Genomic DNA, 26,815 nt, shown 5'->3' on the forward strand with positions numbered 1-26,815 from the left:
ATAGGGTTAATGTCCCTGAGGGCAGGGGCACGTACAATATTGTCCGGCAGATTGTGCCTAGAGTGCTAGAATGTTTTCATCCGGGGGAGAATTGAATTAATCTTTTATTAAGTGCTTATTATCTGAGACCAGTCTCTAAGCGCGGGACCAGGATTCAAACCGGTTTTCCTTTTCCGTTGTCTTGCTTCTAGGACAAACGTGTTGCCCCTGACCTATCCACTTGGCTTGGTATATGAGGAGATAATGGCCACCCCTAGTGCGATTTAAAATTCTGGGTTTTGCTGTGGTGGCATGGCACTGCAGGAAAATGTGTGAATAATTAGTGTTTTGTTTCTGGAGGGGGGCTAGTTATGTTTTCCCCCCCCCTTTAAAGTTTTAAAGTACAAAAGATCACAAGTTGGAAAAAGAAATATAAAAATAAAAAAATTGACATGTCAATGTTTCTTTTCTTTAGTTTGATGTAATATTTTGGGCGTTGCATAATAGACATACAAGCAAAGGTAGAAATTTGAGTAGCGGGTGTTGTAATCCAAGAAATTATTTTGGATATGTAAAGAACTCATAGTGGCAATAGTAAAGACAGAGTGTTTATTAAACTGTAAATGCAGAGTGGAAAAACGCCTAACCTAAATCTAAGATGGGAGCAAGTTTCAACCATCAAATGAAAAGTAAGCTAGTCCTTGTGGCGTTTTGTCAAAGTAAAAGGCCTATACTAGAAAAAAAACTATTGCCAAATCCTTAGTACTAATGACAGAAAGCGTGTGGGATAGGGTTTCCAATAAAGAAAGACGTGTTTTACAAATAATAAGTCAGGATGTGATTGCCAGGGCTCTTCCTTCCCCACGTTTTGGGCACGGGACAAGGTGGATCTCCTGAGCAGAGCACACACTCGAGCCTACCCAGCATGAGCCGACAATTCTGTGCCAGATGTCTGGTTCTTTGATGGTTACTTCTCTTTTCAATAAAAAGTCTCTTGCCTTTGAGGGCCTGATGTATTCAATAACACAAAAAAAAGTTGCTTTCGAAATGGACTTTAGGTGATGACTTTCCACCCCTGGATCTCCCTCGGTCGGACTCGGGCCTTTCTTTCGGTATATCCCTCTGCCGGGCTCGGATCCAAATGCCAAGCGATACAATCCACTTCCCTGGTCTTGCAATACTCCTTACATTCACAAATCTTAATGTCTTCTTAAACAGTTCTTCAGGCTTAGCACCTTTTGTCGGCCTCCCTGTGCCGGGTTCACACTTGCCAACTTTTGCAAAACAGTTGACTATGGAAATCCCTCGGTCAGGTTCATTCCTGTCAATACACTGTTCATAGGGACTTCAGGCCTCGCCCCCTTTTGTTAGAATCCCTCTTCCGGGTTCACTCTTGACAACTTTTACTAAATAGTTTACTGTGGACATCCCTCGGTTGGATTCACTGTTGTCAACATACTCTATTTCGGGACTTTAGATTTTGTCCCCTTTTATCGGCATCCCTCCTTCGGGTTCAATCTTGTCAATGGTGCCTTTCACATTTACCTCTTGTCAGGCGGGACTCACTTAACTTCACAATCATCTGTCGGCCGAAGACTTTCGACTGTACAGAAGATTTTACAAGACCCCTGTACGACCACTTTGACCCCCTTTCGCTTTTTCCCAAGGCCTTCTGTTATGGTAGTTTTTACCATTGAGTAATCACTCAGAGTTTCCTGCGTGAGCACACACGTGGTGTTGGACTCCTATTTTGCTGGTTTTCCCCCTTTTTCATCAATCGCTTTTTAAGCCTTTCACAGTTCAAATTAGCCTTTTGCTACTTTTCGTTGAACACAGTTCGGTTCCTGATCGACACTCTCCTCGACTCACCGTCTGTGCTAAACCTCTTGGCTTTCATTCTCTGGAGTCAAGGGTGGTACCATGGAGACAAGCATGGTATTCAACAGAGGAGGGCCTTGTGTACCGTTGACATCTGCTGCAACACACGCTGGCTATTGTTCGCGGTCTTACAATTCGTTATGCAGAGGTTTTGCAGGCTTTGGCCGGAAAGGGCAAGGTTGCTTCTTTCTTTGTAACCCTCTTGGTATGCGCCGTCTTTCTCCTCCTCTTCAACTGCCATGCTGAGTTGGCTCTCACGTTGTGCTGTCTGCCTTGCTTTTCCTGTGCTCTCGTGCTCCACCTTTTATCCCTGTGGGGAAAGGAAAGGACGGTCAGGTGTCCATTTGATTCTGGTCAATTACCTGACTTTGCCTGACCCTTGTATTGGGACATGTCAGGTAAACGGCTCTGGTGTTAGTCCGTTGTCTTTCGTGTTGTGTGAAAGTGTAAAAGTGAAAGAGGGGGCAGTGTTTTGGAATATCCTATGTGGTAGGATGGGGAAAAGGTGTTGAAAGAAGGGGAATACCGCGTCTCACTCGTTGGTGTCACACTCCCACTCCACAAGGACCCCTCCCCCATCCAGGTGATCCTCACTGGTCCACCCCCAGGAACTGGATCTAATAGCGATGGCTGTGTCCTGGCCACCTGCATGACAGATCCCAAGGGACTAGCCAGGGAGACACCTTCAGGTTTCTCAAAGATAGGAATAGAATTATGACTTTCACAGAGAATTTGTATGCTCTCTATCCTCTTTTTCATAAGGGGTGTACCATTTGCTTGGCTAGGTGGAGAGCCTGTAAATAAGGACAGATATCCTTCTTAGCACCACCAACACTAATAACTAATGATGCTTAAGAATCCATCCGATGTCAACAATGTTGTTAGCCACTTCAGGAACTGGGAGAAGCGAGGCATATGCACACTAGCGGATGTATTCCAAGAGGGCCGCCTTCTAGATTTTGAGATTCTGAATAGGAAATACGGGTTGCAGCCTATGGACTGCTTTAGAGACACACAACTCACTCATTCTGCCATGGATGCCCAATTCCCGAATCTGGCCGACATACCCACCTGTTCCCCCTTGGAGACCAATGTTCTCCCAAACTGCAGCCTTTCTAAGGTTACCTCCACGCTTTACCAGGCCCTCCACTCCTTTGGTACCCAGGAGATCACTCACAGGCTGAAAGAAAAATGGGAAAGGGGCCTGGGCATGCTGGAATCGGAGGAATGGTTGGAAGCATTGATGTTCCCTCGAGAAATAGGTATCGATGCCACGCTATGACTGATTCAGCTTAGGATATTACACTGATCATACTACTCCCGAACAATGATGGCTAAATGGGGAGCGATAGACGAAGGGGAATGTCTCCGGTTTAAAAGTGCAGAAGGTACCTTTTTCCACATGGTCTGGGACTGCAACGTCCTGCAGAGTTTCTGGGCGGAATGTATCGGTAGGATTTCCAGGACATTGGGGCCCCCGGTTCCACGAGACCTGAAATTGATACTACTGGTTATCTGGTGGAAGGGTGGACTTTACTTAATATTAAAATGTTGGCAATGTGGGTGGGGAAACAATTGACAGCTGCAACCTGGGGCTCAGCAGATACAATAAGCATAGACAGATGGTCCAACGAAGTGAGCAGATGTGCCTCCCTGGAAAGGCGCATCTACAAATGTAACGCTCACCTGGCTCCCACGGAGGCGCTGGTCTAGTTTGGGTTGCTGTGGCCTCTTCAAGCGTGATGCGCAGAACTCGGACCACCGATTGAACAGGACCCCCAAATCTTGCTTGTCTGGCCCGTAGGAATATCCTTCTGCAGATGAGTAAGGGGATTAACTGTCTGCAGAATAGTGTGCTAGCTCCCCCCTTTCCCCCTTCGTTCTTCTCTGACTTCCTCCAAAACCCCCGGTTTAAGCTCACCTTATGGTTTGGAAGGATGAACTCTCCATCCTGCTTCTGGTGCAGGGGCGCGCGTTCGTCCAGTTACTTCACTGGTTTTCAGAATGGCGCTGGCAGAATCCACTTGACTTTTCTGAGCGATACGCCGTAAGTATGAAGATTCAAAAGTTCAAGTCTGAGCCTCTTTTTATGTTGTCTTCCTAACCTGTGATCTGTCCTTTATTTCAGGTGCAGAACGAAGGCGATGCGTTGAAGGGTTAATTTGCCGATGGTAAAATCAGGTGAGTTAGTGATGAGGGCGACCCCTCTAAATGTCTTTATAATTCCCCAGCAATGTCTTTTGTCCTTTCCCCGTAGGGGCCGGGGTGCGGTACCTGCCAACGAAGCGGCGCCGACCCGAAATGTGGAATGGTTCACCAAGAAAAGCCGGTAAGTATTATGGCTGAAAATTCGGCTTTCCTCCTGTGTTCCCTCTGCTCACCTTTTGTCTCTTCTTCTCTCCCCTAGGTGCAGAGATGTGGCGACCGGTGCTGACAGCCGCGATGGAGCCGGGAGATGTCTCGAGGACAGGTGAGTGAAGCGCGGCGCTGCAGCGAGCAACGCAATGCTTTTTAATGGAAGTCTTTCTTCAAGAATGCTGGCGTGAAGATTCCGGATGCAGGTAAGAAGTTTGAAGAAGTTCTTGGTTTTCACCTTTCTCTTCTCTTCTTTCCTTACAGGTGTTCCAGGTTCGAGGCGGGCGTGGCTGGAGTCCAGGTGCAGGAGCAGACGCGGTGAGCGTTCAGCTGCTGGGATGCAGAACAACGCAAAGCACGTGTGGCTGTCCGGGCGTGGTTTAAATAGCCTTGGAAGAAGTCCTAGGTAAGTATTCTTCCACAGCCCCACCCAAGTAACAAAATAGTCCCATCAGTAAAATAGTCCCTCCTAAGCCTCATTTGGCTTGGGTCTTCATGCAGCATGGTCTGCATCAGGTGAGTATGCAGCATGGTCTGCATCAGGTAAGTGCACCAAACACTTTCCTTTATGAGCCTGGCGCCTATGGCGCCAGGACTGATGTCCAACATGAGCCTGGCGCCAAAGGCGCCAGGACAGAGTCCAAAGAGCCCCTATAAGGGGCCGCTGGGCTTTTACCCGGGGGCATGATGCCTGCTCCCGGGGGTGCTGGGCCTGGCCTGGTGCTCCGGGGGTAAGCATCATGACAATAAAGCAAGAGGATGCTCCAAAACATTTGATAAAATATGAGGGAAATGGGAAGACTCTTGATGGCCCACCCCCCCTTCCCCTGGTGGTGGAAGCCCGGACCTCTGACGAACTTCCTAATGGAGGTCAACGGGCCACACCGATAGAAGTGCCATTGTTCACGGTTAATACTGCGTATTGTATATCATGTGACCCTGCGGCTTGTTCATATTGTTTGTACTTGTAAAATTCAATTAACCGTGTGTGTGTGTGTATATATATATATAAAGTGTTCGCTTTGCTGAACTTTGGTAATGTGGTCTAACAAGTGTTACCAGTGTCCTCCCGAACCCCCAAGCGCTTTAGAGTTAGGCAAGACATCTTCAAGGCACTATAATGGACTAGGGGGAGGATAAGCACTTGGAAGGCTCTCTCATGCAAGCATAATCACATGCACATAGGCAAGCACTTAAAGAAGGTAGTTATTGTCAACAAAAGGATATATAAGGCGCAATTAACTATTAGTTGGATAGATTTGTAATGTCAGATCCCAGGCATTGTAAAACCTTAGTTAGTGCTCTCCCCCTCCTCCCCAGAAGGAATACGGCATGTGGGATCTAAATAGACCACAGGTGCTTAGTGTGTGGTGTTCTTCACTATGGCCAAAGCACAAACTGACTCACCAGGTAATACGGTCCGTCAAGGGTCCATGCGGGTTAGGAATAGGACTCACATTTGCTGTACGGCAAAGTGCAGAATGAGATAAAATATGAGTATAAATTGTGGAGGAAACTACAGACCCAGATAATGTGAGCAGGATGAGTGGAATATGGATAGAATGGATGAAATATATTTGTACATGGATAACAATGTTTAGTTTTCCTTGGCTAAGAGCTGCAGTGTGTTTTTGCATAGTTAGCAACATTTAGGAAGGAATGATCTGTAGTGTATTTTTGCATAGCTTGCAAAATGTAGAACAGCATGTCCTGACAAAACCAGTGACAACGAAGACAGGAGGCTTTGGAGCATCCCTATTATGGAAAAGGGACAGATTGGGCTCAAGTCATGATCCAGCTCCAGTGACATCACCATGGCAAGCTGGACCTATATAAACCCCTGCTTGAAACCACTTTGGCAGGAAGGAACGGGAAAAGGGACAGGAGAAGAACGTTCAGGCAGCAGTGTCCTTTGCTGCCATCCTCATTTGTAAGATTAAACTTGTTATCCTTACAAGATCGCCTTTGGCCTTATTTTCCCTAGGGGGTTGTATTGATTCTGGTGTGAGCTTTATTAGGGACACCCTTACACAAGTCCCAACATTTATGGTACTCTGCTCTTACTTGATTGTGCAACTCTTCCCTATTCGGTCTCTGAGAGACTTCATATTCAGTGTGTGCACCGTTCCCTAGGAGACCGGATAGATGTGAACATTTTGAGTGTGCCCCACTCCTGTAGGAGAGGAGATCTAAACATTTATCTTAGACTGTCAGTGTCTACGTGAACAAATGCAGCTAGCCACTCAGACTGCTTGGCAAATTAATACTTCAATAGATCTTCGTACTTACTTGCCATGATAGCTTGTGTCACTCCAATATGCTTCCACATTCTTTGTAGGTGTAGGCCTACTTCCACTACCTGTTCTCCCAGGCCAATCACATTGAAGTATACAGTAACTGGAAGCAAGTCCAACTGGTGTATGTCTATGTGGGGTGCCCCTGCACCTGGCATAGTTGCAAGCCAGAGGGTGTTACCAAATGAAAACATGTGCCTTACTGGCTGTTAGGGATGTTAAGTTTTTGTTGCCTGCCCTTCCAACCATCGGCTTTGCAAGCAAGTGATCATGTAAACGCCTCATGAGTGCAGTCTTGCACATTCCAACTATGATATCTGCTTGTGTCATCTGGGATGCCGCCACTTAAACCGGGGGGCCAACAAATGACACCAAAAGATCTCAATGTTTTCTTTTATGCGTTTTATACATGGCTCGTTTTGAAAGATTGCTAGCGGTTCTCTCAGCTACGCAATGTCTGACTCGCCCATTTGATCATGTCCCTTTGTTCTTCTGGACAAGTTCATTTTGAGCGAGTGTATCAATGGAAGTACCTCACTCATTGTCATAGACTTTCAGTCACATGCTGTGTGGCTTTCTCAAAGTGCTGTAGCAAATGACAGTCGTGAGCCGGCACTGATTTGGCTGAAGAAGGCCGCTTCCAATGCTAGATTGTGACTGTAGCTTTAGTGACTTAGACACTGATTTGCTCATAAAGCTGGTCAAGCATATGCAATGTTGAATTTCAGAGGGCTGGCACAGGCATTTTTATGTGGCGTAATGGGCATCTGTGTTGCACCTGCATGGAAATCAAAGCATGTCTGGTGCTTCATGGCTGGCTTAAATGAGAGCAGAGCCTGTCTGCCACAGCATGCGTAGCATTGACAGGAAAGTACTTACTGACCAAATGTGTCGCCACAAGGTGGAGAACATGTTCAAAGCATGGCACATGCATTGTGTTCCACAGCGTTAGTGCAGTATTGACATTGGAGCCATTGTCTGCTGCCACAAAGCCCAGTGCTAGTTGCCAGGGAGGTAACCACTCTTGCACCTCCTGCTCCACTGTATCCGAGATGTCTGCCTTTGTGCGTCACATAACATCAAAGCTTTGCATACTCTGTGTCTGTTTGATGGGAGAGCATGTTGCCTGCTTTGATGACTTCCCTTGCTCGCCACTAGAAGGTGGAGGATACCCAGTGTGCTGTTATAGCCATATGATATGTGCTTTCCCCACTTGTCCACAAATCCATAGTGAAGATGACTTTTCCACTCTCTGACCTATCCAAGGCCTTTCTCACCACAGGAACTACTGCATCGTATAAAACAGATCTAGCTTTGTGTTAAAAGTAAGGGGTGGGTGGCAATTTGACAGTGTGTATCACTGCTTACCATTCGCTCTAAAACTTTTGTTTTCAATAAAGGTATACAGCAGTTGGTCTGCTGCCAGCATTTTAGCATTGAGCAGCTGTACTCGTGGATGTATGATGATATTTCTGCTGCACTCAAGACTTGCTGCGGCTTGACTTGTACAAAGACATTGTTCGCCTATGGCTCCTTTGGCTGCTGCTGATGGCACTAGTAGGCATACTACTTCACTGATGAACTGATGCACTTTGCAGTTCCATGTTTACCATGTGAGACAGTGCCAGCATAGAGCTGAGGGCTGGTTGACTTCGGGGGGATATGCTATGTGATATGTTGGTCCTACCCTTGTGCATGATGTTGCTTCATATAGCCCAGAAATGCTGACATATCCAGATTGGTCTCTGCCTTTGCACGGCACACACCATTTCAGCAGAGCAGCTGCTCTTGACCGAGCACAAAGAAATTCCACTCCATAGATATGCACTGTGCACTCTGTCGCTGTTGAGCAGAGGCGGAAGAGGAGGAAACCTGCTGCTCCGCATGGTATACTTGTGCAAGCCTTGGTACTATTTATATATTGTTCACTTGTTAGGCACCTATACAGCAAGTAAATACTGTTTCAAAGCGCTCACAGGGCAAAGGGGGGTGGGGGGGATGACAAGGGAGTGAAGCACATTAACAAAAAATAAAAACACAAAATATTAAAAACGTTGAAGGAAAAAGGACAAACCTACTATGCCTTGGGAGTATTCAGATTGTGCAAGTGCAGCAAGGAAGAGGGAAAGGGGGGGAAGTGCTGGAGTCTCTGCGTTTATGGGTGAGCCACAGATAAGTGCATGGTGAGGAGAGTGCTACATGGCCTTAGGGAACAAAATGGGTGCAAGTGCGAGCCTCCAAGGAGGACACAGTGTCAGGGCAAGTGCTGCAGGTAGACAGGAGTTGGGACAATTAGGTTTGGGAGGTATGGGGCCTAGAGGATGCTGAGGGCCCAGGACACCAATCGCTGCAACTGCAAATTAGTAGAGGAGAGAATAAGGGAAATAGGAGGTCAAGAGGAAAGTCTTCCAACACTCAAATTCCCTATACCACTGCTTATATTGGGGGCATTTGATCACATGTTTATATTTATCAGGCCTGGGGTATATACCCAGTAGGCATTCCAGTGGGGTCCAATCGAACCGAGCGATACCCACTGTCCGGCACGATTGCTCAATACGGAACCAAAAAGACTGCACCCGAGCGCAACGCCAGAGCATATGCATCAGATCTGCGTCTTCAGAGTTGCACCACGGGCAATCGGGAGCCGCTTCCCTATTAAACGTAGCCACCCTACTGGGGTCCATATATGTTCAGTGCAATATATTTAATTGTATTAAACGAAACCTCGCATTTCGTCACTAAGTCGAGTTGTTGGTCTAAAACCATCTTCCAGTTGGTAAAGTAAGGTCAAATGACTGCTTGCTCCTTGGTCAACCCACCCCATTTTTGCTTAGCTACCCCATGGACCTTTATATAGCGTTTAAATTGATGTCCAGAAAGGCCATCTTTCAATATAAGGCTGTCCAGCGCTCTTGCCCATTCTGAAACATGTCTCCCCATGCGTAAACCCCATACCTTTCCCTAAGTCTAGCCTCCCTGAATTCCATACGGTTAGAGCCGGCATACACAACAAATAGGGGTATTCCTTGCGTATGGGTGTGGTGGATGAGCCACGCTCAACGCCCTGGCCCATATACTTCTGCCCAGCTGTAACAGCAAGCAGCGGGAGCCCATACATGCCTCTGGGACCCACAAACATTATTTGAGCCTAGCTGGCTTCACCATCATCTGCAGAAGGCCAGTCTGCGTAGTGGCTTCGTCCGACAACCTAGTCACATATCGTAACTGTGCAGCCAAATAGTACAATTAAAAATTTGGAAGTTGTACTCCCGATATGACAAGTATAGTGTAGTCCGGGCAATCCTGCAGCGGCCCCTTCCCCATATAAAATCCCTAAGTGTGACCTCCAGCTGTCTAAAGAACCCTGGTTCTATAGAATAGCACATACAGCAGTTGTTGAAGTATGACCATCTTAGTTATAGATACCCTACCCATGAGTGAAACATTTCATGGACTGCTTTATCCCGTCCATTGTCTGAATGGTATTGTAAGTGTGTGTGTCTTTCAACCTATGTGCAATCTGGATCCCCAAATACTTAAATGTGGTTGTTTCCCACCTCTGCCCCAAATCTGGGAGGTCAAGGATTTCCTCATCTTTGAGTCCCGCCAGAGGAAATAAACACGACTTTTGCCTACTGAACTTAATTCCAGACAGTTTCGCAAAGTCATCTAGGACGTCTAGGATAATGGGTAGGTTATGCGCCGGTTCGCATAAGTACAACAAAACATCCTCTGCATACAGTGAGATAAGGTGCCCATTACCATCAATCAATGTACCAGCTTCCAGATATTCCTGCCTCAGATAAATTGCAATGCGCGCCAATGTCAGTATATAGAGCATTGGGGAAAGCGGACACCTCGGTCGAGTGCCCCTTTGTATATTCCATAGCCCTGAAATACACTTCCCAGATTTCAATCTAACCACTGGATTGGTAAATAGTAGTCTAACCCAACGTACAAATGACTCTCCAAACCCAATTCTCTTTAGAGCCACATACATCCATTCCCAAAAGACTGAATCAAAGGCTTTTATATCATCAAGGGAAGCCACCAGCAAGTGTTCAGGGCGATCAGTTGTACGGTCTATCGCATGTTGCAGCCTGCGAAGGTTCACAGATGTGCTACAGCCAGCAAGGAACCCCGTTTCATCCGGGTGTGTTATGGTGGATATTACCCTGCACAAACGGTCACCCAGTAAAGTCGTTAGTATTTTAGCATCGTAATTTAGCAAGGCCACTGGACGATGAGTCACAGCATTGCTTGGGTTTCCCAGGTTTAGGTAACGGCATCACCAGGTATATGTCTCCCTCATACCCAGTGGGAGTATGCCTTTTTCATAGGCCTCTTTATAAACCCCTAATAGTGGTGTTAACAAAGAGCTGTAGGCCTTGTAAAACTCAGCAAGCCGTCACTACCTGGGACTTTGCCTGAGGCCAGTGCTGCAATTGACCCCTTACTTCTTCAGCGGAAATAGGTTGATCCAGTTCTGTAACCTGTTCTCTCGCCCTGAGGTACCTGGGAGTTTTAACTATACAAATGCAGATAATACTCCTTAAAAATATCAATTATGGCCATATGGGACCTCCATGGTGTATCGCATTAATCTTGGAGCAACGTAGTCATTACCCTGGGCTGTTCCCGCATGCACAACCACGCCAACATCCATCCAGACTTGTCCCCCTCAATGTGTGTTTGCGCCATCCTTGTTTCATAATCAAACTTCGATAATGTACCCCAAGCCTATGTACATTGCATTCATATTTCGCTAAGTGCAGTTTTGAGATATCCAGTCCCAGCTATCTGGGATTCTAATGTAGTAATTTTGTCTTCCAGCACCTCAAGGTCCCGCCTCAGTTGCCTACGAATGCCGCCAGCCTTAGATATGGTATCTCCATGCCCTCCCACACTGTGCCCCAACTGTCTACGCTCCCAATATACATTTCAAATTATTGCTCAATGGTTTCATACAGCGTATCTTTAAAGGACCCATCGTGTTACGCAGCTGTGGGAAAGCGCCACGTTGGAATAGGGGGTCTGGGTCTGCCAGTAACCCATATAACCACCAAGGGAGAATGATGCGACCCACATATTCCACAATTAATTCTGCCATACATTCTGTGCCCACGAATATCTGATCAATTCTTGTATGAAGACTGTGCGGGGGTGAGTAAAAAAAAGTAGCCCTTAATATGTGGGTCTATTTCCCTCTAAACGTCAACTAGAGCCAACTCTGCCAGAACAGTATTTAAGGCCCCCGTGGCATTAGAGGGGCCACCCCGAGGGGCTATAGATCTGTCTAGGAATACATTATGCACACAGTTAAAATCCCCTCCCCACAGTATTATCACATCCCGTCTCGTAGCAAGCTTACTACTAAGCGATCTTACATGTGCCAGAATCCCATTATTAGGAAAGTCAGAGTTTACTATGCAGATTTCCCTCTGGCCTATATACCCACACAAGGTGGCATATCTACCTTCCCCATTGGTCACCACCTGTTATACGTAATGGGACTGATGGATCAACCCATATGAGGACCCCTCTTGTATACTGGGAGTATGTGGAACCATATCCCATCCCGCCCCACCTGGACAAGAGCAACTCCTGGCTTTCTGGGAGTAGGTGGGTCTCCTGCAACAAGGCCACAGATATTCGCCTCTGTCGGAGGTAAGACCTCACCCTGTTTCTTTTAATGTACGATCCCAATCCCCTAACATTCCAGGACAAAATGTTCAATTGTGACAGTAGTATTTAACAGTCACCCCTGCACCAACATGCGTGTCCTTCTCCTTTTTCATTGGTACATTTTTGGAATCTTCCCTATTTTTCAATTCCCAATGGGGGTTGTCCATCACTTTACCTAACGACCAGTGTTGATTGTACCACAACTGTTCCAAAAATCCAATCCCTGCTCTTCTGCCTCGTAGTAAATCAACCCTGAGTTCTAAACAACAAACAAATAAAACCAAACAAAACATCCCCTCACACCACAAGGGTAAACAGCGCCCAACAGCATAACCCTGTCCGAGCAAACCCGTACCACCAGAACTACATCCAGCTATTTTATATCGAGTCATGCGTCTACAAACGGCTAGAAAAAATAAAACCAAGTTTTGGGTTGTCAAAGCACCAGCTAGCGTCATCATTGCCCACCCCCACTGATTTAAGTGTGCATGCGACAACATCCAAGTGTCAATTGTAGCTTGAATATCCAAAGCATCCACCCCTGGTGACTGTGATGACCACCAGTAGCAGGTCCACGTTTGCTCAGACATGTTCCATGTTCCAGTAGCAGCCAAGGTGCTTGACCGGACTCTCAGCAACAGGTCACTTAGGGGGGGGATACATCCTTATCCCCCAGGTTGTTATGATCCAACCACATGCTTGCCGCCGTCAGAGTTTCGAGAAAATGTTTTTCCCCGCCATAGATGATCTTCAGCCTTGCTGGGAACATTAGCATATACCTTATGGAAATAAACACATTTCTTCTCTGCTGAACCAATGGTGTCTAGTCAGGGTATATAGCAATTGCAGCATCTCCTCTCTTTATAGCTCCACCTTCCCTTGAGAATTGGAGTACCACCTCTTGATCTCTAAAGTTCAAAATTCTTGCGATAACTGGTCTAGGATAAGAGCCTGGCAGGGATTTCTTCAGAAGGGACCTATGTGCCCTTTCGACTGCAAACCCCTGGGAAAGTTTCTCAGGGCCAATTTCTTGTAACAAAAGGTTCTTAATGTAACCAGTCGGGTCACAGCCCTCAATTCCCTCTGGGACCCCAAGCAACGTAACATTGTTTCGTCGGGACCGCCCTTCCGCATCCTCAATCCGGGCCTCGCAGGAAGCAATTCTAGTTTCAAGTTTTTGCTTTTTCACTGTGAGGTCTACTATGGCAGGGGCTAAGTCTTTCAGGGTTGTCTTGTCTTTTTCCACCAGCGAGTGGACATCTCGGCGAAGGTGCTGCATGTCAATACCCACTGCATCTATTTTACCCTCTGTTTTCAGATCAAGAATTGCAGCCAACACCTTGGATCCTTTGGGTCCTCCAGGGGCAACACTGCTGCCTCTGGAGTCGATCCGATCCCGGACCCAACCTCCCCGGCCTTTGTTGGTGCAGAAAAGGAGTCCATGATCGATCTCTTCTGCTTATTCTTCGCAAGGGACATCACTGACAGGTTCTTAAAGTGTGCAGGTGCACTCGTCTCAGCATAGCAACCCCACTTACCCAACCCCCCGCCAGGCCCCTGTAAGTCACTCTCACTGATTGGGGACTCACGGGATACCATCCAAAGGTGACTGCACCTGACCTTGCGACTTCCGACAACAATTAACACAGAGAATGCTAATTATTGTGTCCACATTGTGTAGTATTCTTGTAGTTTGCATTTGTCCCGCCAAAAGTAGTACAATCCTTCACTCCCAGGTCACAAATGTATATTTCAAATCAGCGAATTAATGGCAGCTGACCCGCAATGTATCCTATGCTGCATTCTTGGCCAGGTTACAGCCATCAGCATAATCCAAGTGTGCAACAATAATCATGTATTCACCTCCGTAGTTATTGTGGCAGCCAAAGAAAACAACCATGATATCCATGTTTTTTAGCCTTGAGTATCCCATTAACCTTCAGTTCAGCGTACATGCCTCTCACAGCTCTGTCTTTAGGTCTATATTATACGCGTTGCTTCCACTCATTTCATGCCACACATTTAGCTGCCAAGTCGGTGCTAGTCTTCCCCAGCCAAGCAGGCACGCATTCAGACAATGCTCACCTGCATAAGCAGGGCCAGTAAGCTCCATAGCTGATGTTAGAGAGATCTTCGGTTCCTTCTTTCCTGACGCTTGAGCCATGTTGGTACCACTGCAGTCTGCCCTTCCTCACGGCACACCCCGGAGCCTCAGACATCTGCGCGGGTGGAGTGTTCCATCCTCTCTTCAGTGCAGCTCGCATTGCTGTGTAATCCCTTCACCTTAGGGGAAGCCCAGGCAGATCCTTGAACTCCAGACATCAGTCAGGCAAAGGATAGGTAGGGCAATGACCTGTCGGGATTAAGGTCTGGCTAGTCAGCAGTACCGAGCTCTGGAGAGACGGTGCTGGCACTGGACAGCTGGATGACCCTGGCATGATGAAGAAAGGACCCCCACGTAGTCCACAACCTCGGAGGACCCACTAGGGCACAATGCAGGTGGAAATCAGCAATGGCCACTGCGGTCAAACGGCAGACGATGACCATTTTGGTTTAAACAAGAAAGCTAGTCCTGCAAGCTGTCTCTTAGTACAGGAAATCTGCAACTGCAGGGGAAGGCACCTTGTTTCACAAGTCGGGGGTCTGCACAGTCCCAAGTCTGAAGTTAGGATGAGGACCAATGAAGCAAGGTAGCCTACGAGGAAACTGTCAGCCCGCTCCTGAAGACTTCCAAATGAAGGATCCTCAAGCAGGGATTGAGGCTGGTTGCTCCCAACCGTCCACTGGTCGGTGCACTGATTACCTTCTGAAGATCAGCAAAGAAGCAGGGCTTCACCAGGATGCTTGAAAACAACGCTGAATGGCTGCAACCACAAGTTCTGGGTCTTCAGCAGGATGCTACTCTTCAAAGGTGTCTTGGCTCAAATGAAGAACTGAAGAATGCTGCAGAAGTCCTCTCTTTATCCAGATTTACAGCTGGAGTCCCCTTAGAGCCCACAATTGGTAATCATCTGCACCATTCAAATTGTCAGGGGCCGTCCAATCCTGTACATCCTATGGCCAGTAAATCTGCCCAGCAACAGACATACTCTGGCCAGAATGTGGACTAGGACCAGACAGTCCGAGCCCACCCTTCCTGTTGCAAACACATACCACCACTTTGCCTGGGAAAGCTGAGGCTTTGCTCTGGAACAGGCTTACTATATATGGCAAAAATGGCTCTGAGTGACCCGGTAGAAGGCTAAAAGACAAGGTGGTCAAAGGACAGGGTGAAATCTCATGGAACAGCCATTTGAGTATACAGTGTTCTAAAAGGCATTATTCGGTAAAAGCGGGCATGAGAATGTAAAAAAACACAGTAGAAATGTATCCGCTGCCACCAGCCCGTCTTTGACACATCATGCCAGTAACCCTAAAGTTGCCAGAAACCAGGAGGAAGGGACACACAGAATCCCTACCACACTTCACTATAAGGTGATGAGTGCAATGCAAAAAAGGGAATTTCACAGTGGAGGGCAGTGTCCCCCTGCACTGATAACCATTGGTGACTGATCAGTGCCCCCAAACAAGATGAGCTAAGCAAGGTAAGTAAAGCTAAACGGCTTTGCTTACCACCAAAAGTCAGGTCAGTTTCAAACCAGCAAAATGTTGGGGTTCCATAGATGTTTATGGAGGGGAAAGCAGCAAAGGGATAGTCTTTCCTAACACTAGTCGTCGCCACCATTGCAATGAGAGGGCAAAGGAGTGGGAGCTGCAGTAGGTGTGCTAGGCTGAGAAATATTCTGCTCCTCTGAAATGGGCAATTGGACATGGCGCTGCTGCCCTTGAACTACAGTTGAGAGCTGCAAATACCCTCCCACTCCCCCAAGAACACCTCCTCCTTCTGCCACTGATTCAGTGAAAGTCTCTTCAGCTGGCATCTCAGCGGACCCCTGTAGAAATTGAATGTGTATGCTGGTCTTTTGCAACAAGTGGAGCATGGAATAAGTCTCCACTAATGCTAGGCTCTGATCTTAGGGAAGCTAGGCTTTGGGTTGGCTGCAGTAAAGTGGTAGAAACAGCTGAGCCAGAGAAGACATCTGATACACTGGTAGCCACCACCATGACCGAAGTTTGAATGCGTGAACTACTTGTAGTAGTGGTGGATTTACAACTTGTGCCTTTTTGACTGCCGTCATATTTTATTACTTAAGATGTGTGCATCCTCGGCAATTGCAGTAGTTACTGTTTCTGCTGTGAGAACCCTGGAACATTTCCATGGCACCTTTCTTTCCCTGTCCCACGTTGGGCCACTGGCTTTGAGGACCTCTTAATTTGTGCTGCTTTTTGCCTCAAACACCAAAAACTGACAGCTGTGGTAGAGCCTATTTAGAAAAAGAGGTAGGGTTGTATTCTCTTGCACCTGACCTTAACTCAACTGCTGAAAGTAGCTGAAATGTTTGCGTGCTATATCAAGTTCCTCTTGAATCTTACTGCTCTCAAGCAGGTGGTATGTTGCATCACACACCAGCCAGTAATGCCCACAGCCTGTGATCACCACCAATGTTTCCAGCACCTTAAATGTTTTATTGGCCAAAGCTGTTCAACTATATGTTGTGTTTGAGTGCACCCGTTGCTCAATGCAAAATCCTTCTGTTTTACTTCTTAATACTCAAGCAAGTGGTTTTGCATCACACAGCCAATCATGCCACTAATGCCCACCCCCCGGCCCCCACCTCCAAATGTTCTGTCCTCCCAAAGTTGTTGCAAACAAATTCTATTCAACTGCCTGCGTGTGAGCATGTGTTCGATCAAGGTGCCTCATTGCATATTTGAAAAGCAACTTTTTTGAGGTCCCTGGCATAGAAAGTGAGATCTCTCAAAATAATCCCAAAGACTAGCCTGCCTTTCTGTGAAATGCAGATTGCTTTTAAATGGCATTTCCAAAAATAAAATTATATTTTGTTGACCAATGCCTAAGATACCCTACCAAAGTTTTCTCCTCTAAAAAATGCACAGCATGCTGTTTCATTTTGTTTAAAAGTCCAAAAAGCCCCTCCCTAGAAAAGAAATTAAAATGCTCCAAATCTTAAACCACAAAAGATACCAGTCCACCCTGCTGTCCTCTTTCTAATCGATTCCCAACGATTACGGAAGAGCTTGTGCAAGCCCTTCTGTATGTAGCCAGACGAAAAAGCCTTCCTGAACTTGTTCACCCAAATACCTTAAATTTGACTAAACCCAAATACAGTGAAAATTCAGGTGATTCAGTGACCTCCCCACAGCGCTTGTTTAGCTTGGTTTCTCGCGCACGTTTTACTTTTAATTGAAGCACTGTCGATTTATCATAGCAATTTTTGCAAACAGAACAACACTCGGGCTTCCCTCTGTATGACCATGTTATCAATTACGTGCATGCTAAAGGCATGGACTTCTTCCTTGTTTTTCCCCTATTCCATTTGTACCGGAGCTTGTTTGGACTTTAAATGTCCTATATCTGTTTTTGTGGTGCTAGGGAGTGGATAGAGAGGTGTGTTCTTAAGTTTCTGGTTTCTTCTGGAGAAGTGCAGGATCATCACCTGCCAAAGTAGCAAAGCCGAAGCACATGATCATGCAAAGCCACATCAAACATCCAACATGTCCTTTTCGGCCCTTTTTGTCCACCCGAAGACAGTCTAGCCTTTCAGATGTGTCTGGTACACATGGCAAAAGGATGTGTGTTTTTTAATAGCGAATACTGTTGCAGTCCTACTAAAGTGCCTTAATTTAAATATTGCATGCTACTTCTAATATGGCAACGGGTGGAAATCACTCATGACAGGAAACCAGCATTAAATGTAGATTGTATTCATTGTTAAATTGTAACTTTATGCTGAACTACAATTTCGAGTAGTTTGAGATTTTTCTTTTACTCTTAACTGACAGCTGTTTATTGTACATTATGAATCATGGTTCTTGACTCAATGCACTTGCTCATTACTATTAATAACTCTTTCCTTTTAGATGTGTTGTCTGCATGTGTGATTTTGAATCCAGGCAGCTACTTAGAGTCCTACCATGCAACCATGAGTTCCATGCCAAGTGCGTCGATAAATGGCTTAAGGTAAAGTAATATTAGAAGGCAATTTGATTATTTTAGATAATTATTTCAAAGTAATTTCTCTTCAGATTCCAAATGTCAGTTTTTCTTTTCCTGAACCTTATATTAAACCTTGTCAACGTTCTCCACGTAAATATAAATACAATTGTAAATCTATTTTGAAAACTAATACCATGTGTTCCATTCCATTATGTTGGCACTTTTTGACAAGTGGGAAGCCTTTTTTACCACAAATCAAGGAATTGGAGCTTACGTTTTTTTTGTATAATCTTCCTACTCGATAGGCATACCATTGGGGAATAACTTATTTACCGAGATATGACTTAGAATGCTGATGGACGGGGTTGAGCATCTGTTTGTGGCACATAATGCTGGCTTCCACTTCCTGGCCTGCGAAAAGCGAGCTGGAGTCCTGATTCTCTTGCTTTGCTCCTGCTGGTGCTCAGTCTGACACCCCCAGTGATTTATGAGAACAAAAGCAGAATAACCAATGTCTTTGACAACATTGGGAGTTTTGATGTCCAGCAGTCCCTGGAGCCTAGCCTTAACAGTTATTATGTTTGAGTCAGAAGGGAGGCATAGAGAACCAAAGCCCAAGGAATCCCTATACGATTTAATGTTCTACCTGTAGGAAGATGGGGAAGTAATGTTTTTGTTTTTAGGGAGAGGGTGTTGGATGCTCAAACAGACTATTATTTACTACCCTCTATCCTCTCCTAAGCCTAGTACTATATGGCCTTCTCTTTAAATCCTCTTTTGGACACTGAGAAACACCTTTTATTACTTTAAGGAGGATGTTGACCCCTCTGGGTAGGTTGGAATTACCAAAATTTCCCAGGAGACTTCATACAGTTTCAGATGTAATAAGAGACACGCTACTCTCAAGAAAATAACTCTCTGATGACAGGTCTCTAACTGTGCCACCCATGACCCTTACAAGTGCCTCCCAAGACATTGCCATGCCTTCGCCCCCTTCTGAGACTCTTTTGCCTCACATTGTTTTCACAATCAAAAACCATCAAGAAGTTATGAATCGTGGTTTGCCGTACGTTCAGTCAACAAGGAACTCTTTCGTCAGGCATTATACAGGGACACATAATAAGCATCAGTTGATGAGTGAACAATATGAGAGATCTTACCATCAACAGACACCCAAGCACTATTCACAGGTAGATTGTCGATGAGCGAACATTTACTCCAGTCAAGGGAAGCCACTCCACCATCCACAAACCTCCCGACTGCTGTGCCAATGGAGAACATCCCATTTGAATGGATGCTTGTTAAGACCATCCTATTGAGGAGAAAACTTCTATCTGCGAAAGATGTGCAATAGCCTCCAATCTAAATATGAGATTTGTGTTCTTACCAGATTCTCTATTACCTATGGTGAACAATACTTATTTCACATTTTCCTGTTGTCTAAAGACACTTCACTCCTTCATACTACTCTCACCTCAAGCTTCTGTTTTTTTTGTTTAAGCTTTTGTTTATTGGCAGGTGGTCAAGACAGGTACAGCACAGTTAGCATGTAAGCGAGAAAAACAACATGACAGTATCAATATTCATTGCATCGCAAATAATGTCAACTTCTCAATTTAGAGGGGGTGAACATAGTGGAATAGTAGAATAGTACGCATGAGACAGGTATCAAGATGAGTCAGGTGGTGCCGGTGAGGGGGCGGAGGTCTCACCTCAAGCTTCTTAATCTCCTTCTGCTCACTGCCCTACTCTGATGTTATCCACCTCCACTTTCTTCTCAACTCCTGCCACCTTCTCACTCTCACCCTCTGAGGGCACCACCTCCTCCTTGACCCTTTCAGCTCTTACCAACTCCGCCTGCTCTCCACTCTCCTCCATCCCACCAGTCTCTGCTTCTTCCACCACTTTCCAGTCACCAGCATTCTCCAGACATGGGTGTTCTTCTCTTCAAACCCATCTTGAGCATCTGAGGCAGAGTCCTTTTATATAATATCCCATCTCTTACCATTTCCCACCACACTGGGAATTTCACATCACACCATTCTTATACTTTGATAATTTGACACTGTGAAATCATCCTTCCTACCTTCAAATGATTTTCCTCTTTGGCTTCAAGGGCACTGTACTCTAGGTGTCCTATCTCTCTGACCGCTCCATCTCCATCTCATGGGACTATAGTCTTTCCCCAAGACTCCTTCCCATGAGTGTTCCTTAAGTGTCAGTATTGGGCCTACTTCTCTGCATTTCTTAAGTTTTGGCGTCCTACTTCCCAACTGGTTCGGAACGCCTGCATGCACAGGCGGGCTGGAAAAGCTGGCTGTAAAAGATAGCTGTCACTTTAAGAATTTTGAAGGCGTGCAACCCTCTGTGCACCTGGCCCACACCTTACCCCTACGTCACCAACGTTCCACATTCAGTTCCTGTTTTTCCACCTACTGGGCCAGTCGGAATTTTGCTGTGCTAAGACTCCCTACTTTTTGGGGCGTTACTTTTTGCTGTCCATCCCCTTTTTCTTAGCGATTGGTTCTTCACTTTTTACTTCAATTTGTGGTGCCTCCCTCTATGTATGCCGTATGCAACAGGATTCAAGCAGTGCATCCGTTGCCAGAAGCATTTCTCTGCGGCCGATTCCCATCATGCCTGCGTCCGGTGTTTGGGTTTACATCACCTGGTGAGTACCTGTGTCTTTTGCTGTGGGACTCACCTGAGGTCTCTGCGGACTCGTCTTCTCTTCGTGTCACAGCTGTGGCCGGTACCAAAGGCAACCGAAGACTTCGTCCAGAACAGGAGCGAGGGCAACATCAGTAAGAGGGGGGACCGTACCTTCAGGTGAGGTACATGTTTCGGCACCGGCCTTCGGTACCCAAGGGAAGACTGCCGCCTCAGTTCTGGGGTCTTAACAGGACCGTTCAGGGTAAACCCCGGGCGTGTTCATCTGAGAATACCTCTGAATGAGAAAGCACTAGTACCTCCAGGTGGGAAAGAGTCTCAGAAGATCCACCCGGTACCGGAAGAATTATTTACAGCAGACAGAATTACTACTGTACCGGGGAAACCCTCTAATGCCTCGGTAAACCAAACAGGCGAGGGTTCCTTCAAAGTGTTACACGCTTCTGGGGTTGACTCAATACAATTCCCGATTCCCCTGTATCTGCTACAGCCAAGTTGGCTACTGCATGTAAAACATCTGGTACTTCGTTACCGAAGGACAACGTCTTTTATCCTCGGTAACCACAGTTGAGCCCTCAAGGTCCTCATACCGAAGAAGTCAAATAAGTCCTCTCACAAGAGGCATGAACATTCTCACTCGAGATCCAGTACGGCACCAACCTCTCCAAACAAGCACAAGTGGAAAAAATCACCCGTTGCATCTGTCTCTGATTCAGTACCGGAGAGTCAGAAAGATAATTCTAGTTTCTGACTCAGAAGACTTTGATGCTTCAAGTACAGATCCACCGGAACAATTATTCTGCACTCCTGTGACCGTGAATTCACCTCAAATTTTGCTAGAATTTTCTCCTCAGTTTGAGGACAATTTAGCTCAACCAACTCTGGTTCCAGCACAATCTGGACCACAGCTGTTTTTAACCAATATCCAAGTACCTAGACCTGTAGTTTTTAACATCTACAATCCAAACCAACTGCCTACCAGGACTGACTCTTCTACTTCTCCTTTTAGGCGAATAGAGCCTCAACCTATCCCTTCTCAAATGGTGACTGACATAACTAATACAGTACTGGAAACCATGTTTTCTGAGCCCTTCTTAGAAGTTCTGGCTCAACGCATTAAAGACAAAAAGTCACCTATTACACCGCCTGAGGGATCTGTACCCTCCGATCCTATTCCTGAGCAAATCACTGAGTAGGTGGACAGCGAGGATTCAGCTCCTCCCTCCAAAGAACAAAACATTTCCAAAGACTCTGACACAGACACCACTCTGTCACCATCTAAGGTGTTTCATGAGATTGTGACAAAAGCCATGCAGGCACTAGCAATCCTTCCTAAGGATACGCCTGAAATGGTGTGGGTTTTTGGTAAACTGCCATCTCAGCAGTCACAGAATCCACTTCCCTTGGAATTGTCGATTCTAGAACAAGCATTAGCACGTTGGGGAAAGCCTCATTCAGATCCACGCATCTCCAAAGCTATAGACAACAAGTATAAGGTACATAAGGAGGAACCTTTCATAATTATGGGAAATCTTCCTGCATAATCGGCAGTAGTTTCTGCTGCCCTGGGCACAAAGGGAAAAGGTCCTTCTCCAGCTTCAGTTCTTGATAAGAATGTGAAAGCATGGAAAACACAATAAGAAGCTGGTCCGATAGCACAGCGAGTACAGCGCTTGCTTTGACATCTGTGTAGGTTCGAATCCCGGCAGGGCCAAACTCAGCCTTTCATCCTTCTTAGGTCGATAAATGAGCTCCACACACAGTGGGTAATAATAAGCAGCGCTCAGATGCCTGAAGGTTCGTAGTGCTATATAAATGCTGAATTATTATTATTATTATTATTATTATTATTATTATTATTATTATTATTATTATTATTATTATTATTACACTAATGCTACCTTACAACTCAGGCAAGTAAACACTGCTACAGCTTTGGCAGGATTTAATATCCTTAATTGGGAGAATCTCGAACGCTTTACAGACCTGCTCCCTCAGGAAGCAGTTGTTGAGATTTTCTTTTTGGATTTCAGAAGGTAAAGAGGCGGCTATCCAGCAGCTTCATGTGGTTAAAGACCTCACTGACACAACAGCAAGAGCAGTCACTAATGCAGTCTGCATGCGTAGACACGCATATTTATCGGTCTCTTCCCTTCAACAAGATATCCAAGAAAAAGTGCTTGACCTTTCTTTTGATGGCAAGACACTTTTTGATCCCTCCTTTGATGAGGTCCTTCAAAAATGTAAAGCCAGCGTCACTGCTGCTAAAACCCTTATCCCAATTTTGGTGAAACAACCTTATCACCAACACTTTAAATCATTCAAACCACGTCCTCAAGGAAATAGTGGTACTGCCACTTCAGCAAAATCTTATTACTGTTCTAAAAAGAGAAGATATAGACCCAATTCTAAGTCGTGGCCTTCCCCTTCCTCAATTTCTTCACAAGAACAAAAGAAGTCTATTTGACTTCCTTCCGGGCACGTTCCTCCTACTATCATTAAGGAGCATACATCCCTGATAGCAGGAAGGGTGTCCAACGTTCTTCCCAATTGAAAAACATTACTCAAGCGGAATGGGTCTTGAATATTATTCAACATGATTGCCATCTTGCCCTTCCGGCTATTCTCCCATTCTCTCATCCGAAGCTCCAAAAATCCTCCCCGGAGCTCCTGGAAGCGATCCAAAAACTCCTTTTTTTTAGGAGCGATAGACTTGGTTCCTCAAGAGGAATTGGGTTGTGGATTTTATTCCCGTTACTTTCTGATCTCAAAGAAAATCGGCGGGATCCGGACAATTCTGGACCTCTCAGAACTCAACCAGTTTCTGTTTTTCCACATGGTGACCATTCCTCAAATTCTAGCCTCCCTTCATCGGAACGATTGGATGGCATCTATTGATCTACAGGATGCTTATTTTCACATTCCCATCTTCAAAGATCACCGTCAGTTCCTGAGGTTCACCATAGGAAGGTCGCATTACCAGTTCACATGTCTGCCCTTCGGCTCGATTCTGCTCCCAGAGTATTCACAAAGATTCTGGAAACAGTGGCAGCTTACTTTCGGTTAAGGACAGTACATTTATATCTTTACTTAGACAAATAGGCCCAGTCTCCAGAGGAATTGCTTCAAAAGATGCAATTAACATGCCACACTCTTTTCAACCGAGGTGGTTTACCCCCAATCTCAAACCTCTCAAAACTCTCAGGCACCCCCTGGAACGGACCTGGAGAGCTAACCCCTCAGCCCAAAATAAAACTGCCCTTGCAAGGGCAACCAGAATTCACAGATCGGAAATCAGAAAAAGAAATCATTCGATGGGAACCAAATCCAAAATGCTTGCAACTCAAGTAAGGAACTACATAAAATCATAGCATGATTCAAATCCCCTGCATGCTCCCGCCTGTTCACTCCTAGCTCTCAAGCCTTATGCAACATCCTCTCGCTCCACTTCTACAATGCTGCCAACGAAAGACAAAACGCCATCATCAACAAACAATCCTACCGCCACCGCCCTGTCGCCCGCAGCCCGAATTAAAACACCACCGCAATCGCAATCCTCTTTCGACTCTTTCTCTCCCATCACACACCAAGAATTCCTCACGCTAGTAGCAGCCAGTCACCTGTCAGGCTCCCTGGAAGACTTATGCCCACCCTCAATGCTCAAAAAAATATTAACCTCCACATGTGCATGTAATGTCGCACGCACAATCCTACACCAAACCCATTCTCAAAAAACTGACCATTTTCCCACTCCTCCCCCAAAACTACCGACCTATCTCCAATACGCGTTTCATCGCTAAACTGATTGACTGCGAAGCCTACAAACAACTTGATCAATTTGCTTAAGCCAACAACCTCCTAGACCCAGCGCAATCAGGCTTCAGGCCACTAAGGGGAACAGAATCCTCTCTAGTCTCCATCTGGGACGACCTAAAAAGAACGGCCGATGCAGATGACTGCGCGGTCCTCATCCTGCTAGACCTTTCAGCAGCCTTTGATACCATCAATCACTCGATTCTATTTGTCAGATTACAAACACTAGGAATAAAAAGCACAGCCCTCTCGTGGATCTCTTCATCTCTAACTGGTCGCAAATCATGCACCTCGATCGGTTCACATCCATACCACATCCATTCTGTAAAGGTGTACCCCAAGGAGCGTCCACGTCCCTGCTAATCTTCAACTTCTACATATAACCCATTCCCGCAATCATCCGCTCGTACAACCTTACCTGCTACAACTACACAGATGACACCCAGATCATCTTCAAAATCCCAAAGTCCGAAGCTTTAGGCAGCCTAGACCCGTCATCGTGCCTCTGACATGATCACTGGATGACAACCAACCACCTCATCCTCAACCCTGGAAAACCGAAATCCTAGTCTGCGGGAAAACATCACTCATCCCCCAACCAATCCCATGGCCCGAATCACTAGGACAAGCACTGGCACCCTCTAACTTGGTCAAAAACCTTGAATGTGAGTTTGACTCAGATTTATCCCTCACCCAACACCCACCACCCTCTCCAAAACCTGTTTCTTCCACCTTCGTATCAGGCGGATTTTCCCCTACCTCACCTATCCTCACCATTTCTCGGCCATCAACTGCATCATCCTCTCCCACCAAGACACGCAAACTGCCTCTACTTAGGAGCCCTAGCATCCCAACTAAGGAAACTACAAAAAATCCAAATTGCGGCAGCACGCTTGCTCATTAACCTACCCGTCAGAGAACACATTAGTCCTACCCTGAGAGTCCTCCACTGGCTCTCTATTGCCAGAGGCACCACTTTCAAAGCCATGTGTATCACCCATCGTGCAATCCACAACATCGGCCCTGAATTCTTCCAAGACAAAACTGTCCCCTACTTATCTCCCTGGAATATCAGATCTCGCACGGCATTTCGCCTAGTGATCCCACCCCACAACTCCATAAGGTTTGGTGGTTCCTCCTTCACTGGGTATACGTTTAGGTTTAATCTTGGTCCAGCTTCAAAGTATTATTTCAAGCATGAGGGCCGAGAGTGGCATAGTCAAGAGTTGTCCGTGCATAAAAGGTGAATGCTGTGTAGCCTCTTATCAAATCCCTACATTAGAGGTATAGGAGATCTCTCCACCGCTGGCTGTCATATCTCCTTGAGATCATCATCTTTTCTCTGGCCAAAATTGCTTTAATTGTATGAAAGCATAGCATTGGGATCTTCCAGTTTTGGGCCCTCTGTTTCAGTTCCTCTGCTGAGCTATAACTCACAAGAATGAAGCCCAGTGATGACACCCTCATGACATTAGGATTAGGTCATGAAAAAGGGATTTGGGGAAAATCATCACAACAGGATTCGGCTATAAGGTGTTTCTGCAAGTGGGTGATGAGCACTTTTCAGTTTGGGCCCAAATAATAAACGGTGGCTGAGTGTTGAATATTGTATATGATTAGTATGCTCTCCGGTTCAATATTTAATTGTTCTACCAATGAAATCAAACATTTTTCTGCACGTTGCTCAAATGTTTTTAGAGCTTTATCTGCTGCTTTCGATGAATGCAAAAGAGAGCGTGCAGAGAGAAATCATGATGAGCAATGCCAAAAGAGAAACTAGAATGGCTGTCCTGGGACCTTCTTGTACGGAATTTAAGATAATTAATTTTGTTTGTACTTTATTTGAGAATTTTAAGATCCAAAGGAGCAAAAGCCTACTTCAACAAGGACGAAGCTCCTTTTCTTTTGCAGGTCATTAAGACTTCTACACCAAGTGTTATCTGCTTGGTTCTCTTTCTCTCACTGATATTTGGCCAGCTAAGTTGAAGATTGAAGAAGTGGGCCTCTGAGAATCTCTGCTTTACAGTGACGGTAGGTAGCCACTAGAGTCAAGGTACAGATGCTAGTTTACAATGCCAAC

At 45.9% G+C, this 26,815-nt stretch overlaps 1 protein-coding gene across 2 annotated transcripts in view; it reads left to right on the forward strand.

Annotated features, from left to right (window-relative positions):
• RNF38 (ring finger protein 38) overlaps positions 1-26,815 on the forward strand; it is a 1,177,976-nt gene that overhangs the window by 1,058,430 nt on the left and 92,731 nt on the right. For both annotated transcript variants that reach the window (XM_069630459.1, XM_069630460.1), the window contains one exon: positions 18,177-18,276. In XM_069630459.1, the coding sequence (XP_069486560.1) occupies positions 18,177-18,276 (100 nt within the window). The remainder of the gene's footprint in view (positions 1-18,176; positions 18,277-26,815) is intronic.

Source organism: Ambystoma mexicanum, chromosome 6q, assembly GCF_040938575.1.
Source record: "Ambystoma mexicanum isolate Mex_15411 chromosome 6q, UKY_AmexF1_1, whole genome shotgun sequence".
Classification (NCBI taxonomy): domain Eukaryota; kingdom Metazoa; phylum Chordata; class Amphibia; order Caudata; family Ambystomatidae; genus Ambystoma; species Ambystoma mexicanum.